Raw genomic sequence first — 13,508 nt, forward strand, 5'->3', positions numbered from 1 at the left:
ACCCCTTCGGGAGCAAGGGAGAATGAAGAGAACAAGATACAAGGAAAAGATTAGTCCAAAGGACTAATGGACCACAGCTACCACTGCCTCCACCAGACTGAGTCCAATACAGCTAGATGGTGCCCAGCTACCACCACTGAATGCTCTGACCAAGATCACAATAGAAGGTCCTGGACAGAGCTGGAAAAGGATGTAGAACAAAATTCTAATTCACACAAAAAGGGCAGATTTACTGGCTTGACAGACTGGAGAAACCCCGAGAGTATGGCACCCAGACACCCTTTTAGCTCAGTGGTGAAGTCATTCCCAAAGTTCACTGTTCAGCCAGGGATTGGACAGCCTCATAAAACAAAACAGGACTAATGAGGCACAGCAGGCCAGGGACAAGGACTAGAAGGCAGGAGGGGATAGGAAAGCTGGTAATAGGGAACCCAAGTTTGAGAAGGGACAGTGTTGACATGTTGTGGAGTTGTTAACCATTGTCATAGGGCAATATGTATACTAACTGTTTAATGAGAAATTATTTGTTCTGCAAACCTTCATCTAAGGTACAAAAAAAAAAAAAAAAAAAAAGAATTATTTATGTGAGATCAAATTGATAACCGCAACTCAAAAGGTTTGATGGGAAGACTAGAGGGCAGTGAGTTGAAGATAATGGTGATGGAATAGTTTGTAAAAGGATAGTGAGAATAGCAGCACTACTGGAAGAGTGTAATCAATGTCACTGAATTGTACATGTAGAAACGTTTGAAATGGTGTAACTTTGGCTATGTATATTTTCACCAAAAAAAAGTCCTCCAAGGTCGAGAACGGACAGTGCTGACATGTCATGGGGTTGTTAACCAATGTCATAAAACAGTATGTTTACTGACTGTTTAATGAGAAACTATTTGTTCTGTAAACCTTCATCTAAAGTACAATAAAAAAATTAAAAAAAGAACAAAACAATGTACAAGAGGAGACTGGTAAATAAATTATGGTATGTCCTTATTAACATCCAAAAATAAAAAGAAAATGGGAACTAGACAAGGATGCCCTTTCTCACCACTCCTAATCAACATTACACTGGAAGTCCTAGCTACAGCAATAAGGCAAGAAAAGGAAATAAAGGACACTTAAATAGGTAAGGAAGAAGTAAAACTTCCCTATATGCAGATGATATGATCCTGTACACAGAAAATCCCAAAGACTCCACAAGAAAGTTACTGGAACTAATAGAAGGATTCTGCCAAGTAGCAAGATACATGATCAACATACAAAAATCAGTCACATTTTTCTACGCCAACAAAGAGAACTTCAAAAGGATGTCAGGAAAATAATGTTATTTACAATAACCTTGCTCACCCCACAAAATAAAATACGTAGGAATAAATCTAACCAGGGATGTAAAAGACTCATGCATAGAAAACTACAAAACTGTACTGCAAGAAACCAACAAAGATCTATATAAATGGAAAAACATACCATCCTCATGGATCAGAAGACTTAACATTGTGAAAATGTCAATACTACCAAAAGTGATCTATAAATATAATGCAGTTCTGATCCAAATTCTAACAGCATTCTTAATGAGATGGAAAAACTAATCACAAACTTTATATGGAAAGGAAAGAGGCCACAGATAAGTATAGCATTATTGAAGAGGAATAAAAAAGTAGGAGGCCTCATACTTCCTGATCTCAAAATCTACTACACAGCCACAGTAGTAAAAACAGCTTGGTACTTGTACAATGACAACACATAGATAGACACGTAGATCAATGGAACATAATTGAGAATCCAGAAGTAAATCCAGGCACCTATGGATAGCTGACCTTCAACAAAGGGCCAAACTCCATTAAATGGGGGAAGACACAGTCTCTTTAATAAATGGTGCTGGCAAAACTGGGTATCCATCTGTAGAAAAATGAAACAGGACACATACCTTACACCATACACAGAAACTAACTCAAAATGGATCAAAGACCTAAATATAAAACTTACACCTATATCATTCTTGGAATAAAAAACAGGGACAACCCTAGGAGCCCTCATACATGGCATAAATAGTATACCAATCATAACTAAAAATGCGTGAACAGCAAAAGATAAACTAGAAGAATGGGAGCTCCTAAAAATTAAACACTTATGCTCATCAAAAGACTTCTCCAAAAGAGTAAAAAGAGAACTTACAGACTGGGAAAAAATATTCAGCTATGACATATCTGACAAGGAGTTAATCTCTAAAATATATAGAAAACTTCTACACCTCAACAACCAAAAGACAAACAATCCAATTGAAAAATGGGCAAAGGACATGAACAGACACTTCTCCAAAGAAGGTATTCACACATGAAGAAAGGCTCACAATTATTAGCAATTAGAGAGATGCAAATTAAAGCTACAATGAGATACCATCTCATTCCTACATCAGTGGTACTAATCAAAAACAAAACAAAACAAAACAACAAAGGCTCTTGAGGTTGTGGGGAGACTGGAACTCTTATACACTGCTCCTGGGAATGTAAAACGGTACAACCTCTATGGAAAATGACATGGCACTTCCTTAAAAAGCTAGAAATGGAAATACCATATGATCCAGCAATCCCACTCCTAGGTACACCCTAGAGAAATGAGAGCTGTCACAGGGAATAGAAACATGCACACCCATGTTCATTGCAGTATTATTCACGAAAATAAAAAGATGGAAACAACCTAAGTGCCCATCAGTGGATGAATGGATAAATAAACTGTGGTACGTACCTTCAATGGAATACTATGCAACGATAAACAACAATGATTAATCTGCAAAACATCTCACAACACGGATAAATTGGGAGGACACTATGCTGAGTGAAATAAGCCAATCAGAAAAGGACAAATATTGTATGAGACCACTATTATATAAAAACAAGAAAAGTTTTAAACAGAGGAAACTAAATCTTTTATGGTTACCAGGGAAGGGAGGGTGAGGGAGGGTAAATTACTAAATAGATAGTAGACGTGGTAATATTGGTGAAGGGAAAGGCAATACACTATATGGAGGAAGTCAGCACAACGTGACAAAGGCAAAGGAAGACACTGAAAGGAACACAAGAACAAAGGGCAGTTATGGCAATTACAGAAAATTCTGCAAAAATAGTATTAACAAACAATAATTTATGAAGGGATATGTAGTTAGATAGAGATGCTAAAGAGGTGTGGGATGGTCTAAGATATAGGTTAGGTTGTGGTATCTTTACATAAATATTTGTAGGTGTTGCATGTATGCTAATATGGAAAATAGAACTAGATGGTGCCCGGCTACCGCTACCAACCGCTTTGACTGGGATCACAATAGAGGGTCCTGGACAGAGTGGGAGAAAAATGTAGAAGAAAAAATCAAATTCATGAAAAAAGAGCAGACTTACTGGCCTGATAGAGACTGGAGGAACTCCCAAGACTATGGACATAAGACACCCCTCTGACTTGGAACTGCAGCCATTCCCAGAAACCACTTTCCAGTCAAGCAATAGATGAGCCTATAAAATAAACGATGATACCTGGAAAGAAATGTTCAGTAGAACAAACAATTATACAAGACCAAAAGGGCAACATTTGCCCAAAAGTAAAGACGAGAAGGCAGGAACGGGTAGGAAAACCAGGAGAAAGGAAACAGATCCCAGGGCAGAAATGGGGAAAGTGTTGACACAGTATTGGGATTGCAAACAATGTCATGGAACACTTTGTGTACAACTTGTTGAATAGGATACTAATTTACTTTGTAAACTTTCACCTAAAACACAGTAAAATATATTTTTTTAAATATGTTTTATGACATTTAAGTTACTTGTCAAAAATCCTTTAAGTAGTTACTCAACTAATTCAAACAGCCAAATATACTTTGTTAATAAAGTATTTTCTGCTCATGCCAGAACCAGGGGCCAAGACCCCAAAATGGAAATGCTGCTGCCTCTTCAAGCCAGCTGTCAAGGCAGGAGAGGTGCTCAGCAAATATCAAAACAAAAACAAAAACCTCTATCATCTTCCTACCGGTTGGACAAGGCTTTACCCAGCTGCTGTAATCGCCTGGTCCTTCTCTAAAGCTCCATCATTTTCTTCTTAATTTTTATTTCACTTTTTTAATTTTTATTTTTCTGTGGGAGGATGGCAGCATGGAGCTTCTTGCTCCACCATCTTGGTCCTGTTATCTCTATGTTGTTATTTCTGTCTTTTCTTTTTCAGCTGCTTATCTCTCTGTCTCCATTTCCTAGGATGATTAATTAGACCCTTTACTGTCAAATCAATTCCCACTCATAGCAACACTATAGGACAGAGCAGAACTTCCCCATAGGGTTTCTAAGGCTGTAATCTTTACAGACAACAACTGTCACATCTTTTTCCCATGGAGCAGACTGGTGTGCCCAAACCACAGACCTTTTGGTTAGCAGCCCAGCAATTAACCACTGTGCACCTAGGGCTCCTTGATGGATAATTAGTAGGGCAGGAATTTTCAAGATTCAGACTCAGAATTATATTGCTTAGCATCATAAGAAAAGAACAGGTGAAAGAAACAAGACACACAAAATGGAATAAAAGAGTAAATAAAAATTTACCTCATGAAATATGGGCCATGTGACAATCTCTAGCTATATCTTTACCACAATTTGTCATTGCAGCCCAGATTCTTGCCATGCAGTTAATGTTTAAAGCCCAACAACATTCTTGCTTAATTATCCCATCCAAACTCATATAAAAAAACGTATTCTCGGAGGTTTTCACAGATAGTATCTATACCAAGATTTCTTGTGAAATTTTACCTGGAATAGAACTTATTAATTTGTTCCCTTGTTTAGTTAAGTGTGACACTGGGTTTAATTTACACAAGATTTCATAGAACTACAAATTCTATTACTTCAATGGCTCCAGGATTTTATTTGCAGGACAGTGACCACTCTGCTAAGCAATCTGAGGCTGCACTGTTTTTTTAGGAGCTATTATTCAACCTTACCTCCATCAGGCTGATACCAGGCTGTTTCCTGCTTTAAGGAAGGTACTGTGGTGGATGGTACCCCTGAGCACTGACCACCTTTAAATGAAGGCCCAGAAAGATGTCAGTAATAGGGACAGGCTACCTCCAAGACATTAAAATAGGACCCAGTTCTTCTCTTCTCACATAGTCTCCTTTTGAACTGTAGACTTACAGCTGAGGCTGCCCAACACACAGGCCAGGAGAGACACACAGGTTCTTAAACAAAAACAAGAAACTGGAGTCCCTGCAAGGCCTGTTTCTACATGATGAGAAAGACTCAGGATGGGAAGAGAGAAAGAGAGGAGAGAGAGAGACCTAGAGATAAGTGTAATACACCAGATTGTAACAATTGTTTACCAGGAATTTTATATTCATTATCTGAGGCATAAAATTCTTTCTTCTTTAAAGGAAGTTTCCTTAAACTGGGCTATTAGCTCTCTATCTGAAGAGACAGTTTTTTCCTCCCTCTCAAGCTCTTTGATTTGAATGCTTTTTTGGAGTTTAATTCACTGGGTCGCAGGAAAAGATAGTTTCTAACACTTGCATCTAACACTTTTAGGTAGTTAACCAGGCAATAGCAGATATCAGACAATCTTAACAATCTCAAGTCCATACCCCTATTTGGAGACACACTATGGATCAGCACAATGGGGAAGGAAGCTGTTTATTTTTCTAGATTACCTGGGTGGGATCCAAATCCAATGGCCATTTACTTCCCAGAGATTGACTCTGGACACACATCTCTACAGCTGCAGGGTCTCTGATGATTTCTTAGAGTGACAGGGCCACGTTCAATGTGTCCTACCCAGAGATCCAGCCTTTCACAGTTGACGGTGACCACAAATGAGAGCAGCAATGACTTTATCTCTTTTCCTCCAAACACAGATGTATTTTATGTTGCTTTGCTCACAGGCAAGGCCTACCCTCCCCTTTGCTCTTCCCACACTGTTGCACCCACCATGGGGTTTGCATATTGTTCCCTGGGAAGGATCATCTCTTGAAATTCTAAGATAAAAGGTCAGCTCTAATCTTGCCTTTACTTATCAGGACTCATCAGTTCAACATCTCAAAATGAGGTTCCCTGCTCAGCTGCTGGGAATGTTAATGCTCTGGATCCCTGGTGACGACAGAGGGGAGATGAGAAGGAGAAGGGCGTGGGGACGCTGAGCTCTGGGGGCACCACTTCCATGTGTATTCTGTTGGCTTGTTGGATGGACACATTTTGCTATTCAGGAAGTGGCATGCAACTGTTTCATTTGTAAATGTGAGGAAGAATTGAGAAGGAACCAGGACCTGTTTGCTGGTGAAAACTGTGACAATGAAATAGGGGATCAGTGTAGGCTAACTGAGTATTTTGGGGTACGAAGAATCAAAATCACCAAAAAATAAAAATAAAAAAAATCACAGCAAAATTAAATAATATTTTAGCAAAAAAAAAAAAAAACAAAAACAACAGAAGGGAATCGCAAAAATAGCTCATAATGTTCGCACATAACCTTGCACTTCTCTCTCATTATTTTAGTGTCCAGTGGGGATATTGTGATGATTCAGACTCCACTCTCCCTGCCCATCACTCTTGGAGAGCTGGCCACCATTGCCTGCAAGTCGAGTCAGAGTCTCTTATGGAGAGAGGGAAATACCTATTTGTACTGGTACCAGCAGAAGCCAGGCCAGGCCCCATGACTCCCAATCCATAGGGTTTCTAACCAAGCCTTTGGGGTCCCAGACAGGTTCAGTGGCAGTAGGCCAGTTACAGATTTCAATCTTAAATCAGCAGGGTACAGTCTGAGGATGTTGCGGTTTATTACTGCCTGCAAGTTACACAACTTCCTCCCACAGTGGTAGCACTGCACACAAACTTCTCTGCTTGGTGTGGCCCAGCTGCCCAAATGTGTGGCTTGTCTGAGAGCAGGCAAAGAACATTCCCTGAGTCTGCTGAAGAGGAAGGTGCTGAACTCAGGGGAATGGGTTGTGACAGAGGCAGGATTAAGGAGCAGGTTTACATGGGCAGCTGCCCAGGCTCTAGACTTAATAGGGCACCAAATCAAAAAATAAATTGATTCGAAACTAAATTTGGATGAGGCTATGGTAATGGATCAAACATAAAAGGTAAGAACAGGACTGAAAACACGTATACATGAAAAAATTCTAGTGATTTTTATATACTTTGTGATTTCCAATCACTAGATTTTATCATTGAAGTTGCTGCAATTAACTGTACTCAAGTTCTTTCCTTCTTTGGCTTAATATAATAAGTATTAATTTTTTTCCTAAGTCAACTGGCAAAACAGAATCCACACAACGCTATAGGTATAGAGTGAGGCAAAAGGAGCAATTCAGCAAGTGTAGGTGCCATGAACTACTTACACACGTAACTCATTTTGTGCCTACAGGACCTATTCAAGGCCCAGCTTGTATATACCACTTTTATCTGACGATGGAATGCTGCTGTTCATAAATAAATTTATGACTTCGTGCACCAGACAACATTCAATTCATAAAGGGTAGTTTACATCACTTGGCCACTTGATGTCCTATTTGGTTTCTGCCAGGGTTCAATGGCAAGCCAGGACCCTTATCTTAAGAAGAGGATTGTTCTCTGTTAAAAAGATCAAGGTATTGCTCTAGCACCTAGAAGTCTGCACTGTAGTTCTCTCTAGAGGCTTGTCAGAGCCTCCACACATCATGTCTTACCACCGACACATTAACCATCATTTATCTCCTGGGTCATAAGGTCCACTTCAGGTTGTACCCATTGCAGAATTGTCTTCTGTTCTCAAACTAACTCACAACTGGCAACCTTACAGTTTACTGGATAGATGAGTCACTCCAATATGATATGTTGCCTTCAGAATTCAAAGATACCTACCAGTGTTGAGACTATTTCTTAGCTAATGGGGAGTGTGTCTCCATTTTGGAAGTAATTTCTCGACATTTCCCAGACCACTAAGCTGCTAGACTCTTGTTTGCAATTGCAAACTAGACCGTAGGGGTGATTGTAGGTAAGGCTTCATGATTTGTCTTGTGTTTCTGTATTCAGCCACTGAACACCTGGATTCCAGCTCACTCTGGATTTTTAATTATGTAACTCCTGATAATGATTTCTTAAATTTGGGGAAAATTTTAGCCATTATTATTTCTTTTAAAAATTTTTTTTTTTTCTGTGACACACTTTCTTCTCAGGAGTCTATTTACATACAACTAGGCTGCTTGAAGTTGTTCCACAGCTCACTGGTGTCTGTTCATTTTACTTTCTTGAAAACTGAAGTTTTTATAGGCTAAGAGAGAGAAAGAGGCCACTATCTTTATAGTCCCTCAGATTTATAGTTGTTCCTCCTTGAAGGTCTCACTTAACTTTTCCTTCTGTAATCCTTGACGCTGAGGTTTGTTTACAGATGGAGAAGTGGAGATCTGTGTTCTTTCCTCCAAAGCATCTATTTTCCTCTTCCACAGCTCTCAATTACTATTTGGTAGTCCGTGTGGTTTTGGGAATTCTGATTCAACCCAATTTTAGGGATGAAATACAGAGAGCAATTTAGTCTTTCAGAGACGCCTTCTCCTTAACAGTAGTGGTCTGCAGTGATCTCTCAAAGGACAGTCATTCTCTATAACTTGACAACCAAGAGAGACTCAGAATTCCTGCTGGAATGTGAGGAACAAGCACTGTATATGAACAAAGAACTTATAACACCAGGATCTATTGGCATCCATGCTAAATCTTCCCTTAAGGTGGAACTAGCACAATGGAAAGCAAAGTGCAGAGGTAGGAAGAAAATGGATTTTCATGACACAAACAAGCCAGTGCATCAAGTCTTACTTTAAGTCTGACACTCTGCACTTTCCATTTGCTTAAGTATCCAATCCCTTTTACTATTTAATTTAGTATTAATTGCAATTTCTGCCAACTACAGCTAATAATTTGCCAAATGATCTTGTAGTCTTAACTAACTTATTTTGGTAGTGGAATGGGAAACATTACCATTTTATTTTTTACCCTACAATGTTAAGTCACAGTAAACATACAAGAATCATTGCTTAAAATGGATCTATTATTTACATAGATAACCATTAAAATTATGAGCCAAATATTGTATATATCATCAATATGGGGGGGAATGTTCATTATTTCACAAAATTGTCAAAATGTTTTTTTACTTTAAATCATTAAAACCACCTAATCTGAATAATAAATTCAATTTTTTAAAACTCTTTTATTTTAGTGACAAGCCTGAGTCAAAACCTGATTTTGTTCAGGAATTGGTTCAGAAAACAGAAGGAACTGAACACATGTGCGCACAAGTGCATACACACACGCACACACACGGGCTCACATGCATAATTTTTAATAAAAGTGGCAAAATAGGCAGCAGCAATTGTTCATATGTTTAGTTAGCTGTATGTGTCCACATGTATTCCACAACCTGGACCTCATCATAAAGTAAATGATATTCATCTTCTAAATAAGAGACCATAGTAAAGTCTAGTGTATAAATAAGCATGTGGTCTAGGGAAGACCTCAGCTTTTCTAGGGGAATAGCTCGGGTTAAGAGGGGATAGGAAGCAAGAATAATAACCACAGGAATTCAGACAACATCTAGCATGGATGTTGTACTGTAGTTTTACACAAGTAATGCATGCCTTTGGTGTTTTTTGCATCCCCCACGAGGTATTTTTGTAAGTGTGATATGCTAATTTTTTTTTTTTTCTTTACAGCAACATGTGGAAGAGGACTAACATGGCAGCTCTTGTGAGGGTGCCTCAGGAGGGTGAGGGGGAGGGTGCAGCTGGTAAACAAACTCAGAGGGTGCGTGTTATTTGTGTAAAAATACTTTAATGGCAAGCAGAGCTACAAAGATACCAGATAATTCTCAGATGTGGAGAGAGAAAATCCCTCACCTTGGCTTACCTAGAAGGAAAGAGGTGGGACAGGGCATTCAGAAATGGCAGGGGACAAATTGCTCAGCTGGAGAAGATTGGGTAGCGATGGCAGATGTCCAGTGTCTCACACCATCCTTAAAAATAGTGACCCCTTAAATTTTTTTATTACTCTTAAACCTCACTGCATCTCTGGCAGGTTGTGCTGATGATTGAATTTATCAAGACAATTAGGAAATCAAAGCTGGAAGGAGGCCTCTCTGACATCAATAATGTGCATGTATACCAAATGCAAGCAGCTGGTAAAACTTCTTGAAGTTTTTGGAGTTGTGTCATACCCAATAGACCAAGTCTTAGATGGAGAGAAACAAGAAAAGCATGTCACGAACCTTGAAGAGAGTAGAAGACCCTTTACTCACTGGACAGGAGACCTATGCTGTCCTCTGGCCCCAGGGAGAAACAAGCCAATTTTTGCCACCTTAGTCTGAGCTGGGACACCTGGGAGAAACTCAGCTGCCTGTGCTATGTTGTTGAGAAAAACCCGCCCTGCAGCTGGACACCAGCCTGCCTCCTCCCTTGCTGATTTATATGTTCCCAGAGCACAACCCTGCTGCCCTGAAGCCTTATCAACAACCTGTCACACCCTGTACAGGAATCAGTCCAGTCAGCATGGACCTCAAAGTCCCTGTTCAGCCCCTCAGCCTCCTGCTGCTCTCGCTCCCAGGTAAAGAAGGAGAACACAAGGACTTTACTCAAGATGGTGAAACTTCCCCTCTTCATAGCTCATTGCTGGACCCCTTGAATGTCTCTCTGGAGCTGAGATCTGTGAACATTGGCTCATCTCAGTGAGGACAGTATTGCCTGGATCTTCAGGGACATTGACCTCGTAACATGAATAATAGTGTGGATGTTTGTTTTTATGTTTCCATTCTCAGATACCAGAAGTGACAACCAGATTACAGAGTCTCCACCCTCCCTGTTTGCATATCTAGGAGAGACAGTCACCATCACTTGCCAGGCAAATCAGGGCATTAGTAGTGCATTACATTGGTATCAACAGAAGCCAGGGAAAACTCCTAAACTCATAATCTATGGGGTATCATCTTTAGAATCTGGGTCCCCTCACAGTTCAGAAGCAGTGGGTCTGGGGCAGACTTCACTCTCACCATCAGCAACCTGGAGGCTGAGGATGTTGGAACTTATTACTGTCAATAGTCTTACAGTACTCCTCCCACAGGGTTATAAGCTGGAACATAAAGCACCCCGGGGAAGAGATGTGTGAGGCTGGGCTGCCCCAGCTGCATATCTTGTGCCTCCATCTGCTGAAAATGTTTGTCAGATGAAGTCAGTCTTTGTTGGTCATTGGAAGATTCTGTTAGAAGGGACCAGCATGACTCCTCTGCACCCTAATAGTTTCCTCCTCCTCAGCCCCAGAAGCACTGACAGGACAATGCATCTTCTGATTCCATAGAGGACAGAGATTATTACACCTGATGAGTCTGGATTACTGCATCAGTCAGAGTTCATACTGCTAAGAGAAATCACTCTAGATATTCAAAGCAACGATTGTTTTCATACACCAGTTAGAGCCTAAACTGCAAGCTTTAAAATGTCTGGGTGTGTGATAATCAGGGAAGCAGATACTGGAAATGGGAGACTCTCAGGTGCTACCCCAGATCCAGAGTGCATCTGCACTGAAGATATTGGGTGCCTACCCTATGGTCATCAGACATGTCTAGGAGCCTAGGGTGGTGGTCTTGATGCCCTCAGCTTCCTAAAACACTTTACCATGTGGTTATTCATTCTTACCTTTGTCCATATGTCCATATGTCTGTCTGCAGGTATCAATGAAGAGTATTGAATTCTCTTCTTCTGCCTCAAACTCAAAGCAAGACCCCTCACCAGGAAATCTTAGTAGGAAACATAATTCTGGGACTTGTGCTTGCAGAAATGATGGCTATGATGGGGAGTTAGCAGCAGACATCCTGCATGGTCATCACCATCCCAGCTCTCAGAATGTTGCCAATTAGGGAATGGTCCTAGAATACACTTGGATATGCTTACTAGTATCTTCAGCATGTCTGAAATCTCAGCAAGAAAACTTCACTAAGCCATTAAGCGAAAAGAAAATTGAGGAAATTGTATTAAATATATAGAAATTATTAGACAAACAAAAGAAAATCCTTTCTTGACGAAAAAGGAAAAAGACTATTGAAGATATAGCATTCTTTCTCAATATACAAATACTTTGCTGCTCAAAATTTGTCCACAAATGCAGCAGCATCATTGAAATCACTGGGAGCTTGTTAGAAATGTAAAATAGCAGGCCCCACAGCACACCTCCTGAATCAAATCTTCATTCAACAAGATACCAGGTCATCTGTGTAGGATTTAAGAAGGTCTATTTTAGGAGGCATTTACTTCAACTAAAGAAATTTTTTTTCCCTTCCCAATGAGGAAATATAAGAACATTTCTATTAAAGCCATCTGGTGAAAACTCAGTCAGCCTTAATTTCCAATTAATGCAAAATTAAATTTATAAACTTTTTTAACAAGGCAAAGATTAAAAACTGTAATTATTTGTCAACGTCATCATCAAATACCTTGAAAATTAAATGGGGAGAAGGTTTTTAGAAACTTGAGAAATTAACAAAGAAAAAGGATAAATCAAAACTGTGTGCATCTGTGCTGAAGATGTTTTGAATTAAATTTCCTTCTGTAGATTGGTTTGAAAATTTTGTTCATCTTGAAACTTACCACAAGAATGTTGAGCCCTGGATAATCACTGCCCCTTCGTTCTTGGCCCTGATCAAACAATCCATAGCTGTAGAGAAGCTCTGCCAGCCTCCAGGAAAAACAACCAGCTGAGCCCTGCCTTGATCAGTCATATCATTGTTAACATGAACATCTGTGAATATGAAAATAAATGCTTACTATTTTAAGCCTCTGAGTTTCTGAGGCATTTATTACAAATCATTATCGTTCAAAAGCTGTAAATAAACATCCACACATATAGATAGATTTTATTAAAACTGAAGACATAAATATACTTTGGTATACATTCTTAAAGAGATATAAAATTACAGAAGAAATATAAAAGTAAATAATTGAATAAAAAAGGAAAATTTACTTCATTTATAGAAAAATGTAATGATACTTAAATAAATATTATTTATTTAACTACTTAAACAAATAGTTAAAACTCAAACACATAATAAAGACCTGTCGAAAATGATGAAGTTCAAATTTCATATTTAAGTTCACTTATTACTCTGTCTCCAAACTTTTTACTCCTCACTTATCAACATGGTTAGGTTTCAAAGACCAGATCATTATGTAAAAACTGGCATTATGCAAAAATGGAGGATGACCACATCAAATCACAAAATATAGGATGACTACATCATTATGTAACTGCCAATTTATATCATTACATAACTGCAAACTTAATTGTGCTCATGTGGAATCTGTACATACATAGATCAAGAGGCAGTTGTTCAAACAGAACAAGGAGATACTGCACGGTTTAGAGTCAGGAAAGGTGAGCATCTGGGTTGTATCCTTTCACCATACTTATTTAATCTGTATGCTGAGGAAATAATTCAAGAAGATGGACTATATGAAGATTACACCTCAACATAAA

At 39.1% G+C, this 13,508-nt stretch overlaps 1 gene segment (V, D, J or C); it reads left to right on the forward strand.

Moving 5' to 3' along the window:
- The first annotated feature begins 10,534 nt into the window (after positions 1 to 10,534).
- On the forward strand, positions 10,535 to 11,080 carry LOC101342209 (immunoglobulin kappa variable 1-27-like). The segment is given in 2 exon segments: positions 10,535 to 10,589; positions 10,801 to 11,080. Coding segments are annotated over 2 exon segments (335 nt in total).
- The last annotated feature ends 2,428 nt before the right edge of the window (positions 11,081 to 13,508 follow it).

Source organism: Trichechus manatus, unplaced genomic scaffold (genome assembly GCF_000243295.1).
Source record: "Trichechus manatus latirostris isolate Lorelei unplaced genomic scaffold, TriManLat1.0 scaffold00219, whole genome shotgun sequence".
NCBI lineage: Eukaryota > Metazoa > Chordata > Mammalia > Sirenia > Trichechidae > Trichechus > Trichechus manatus.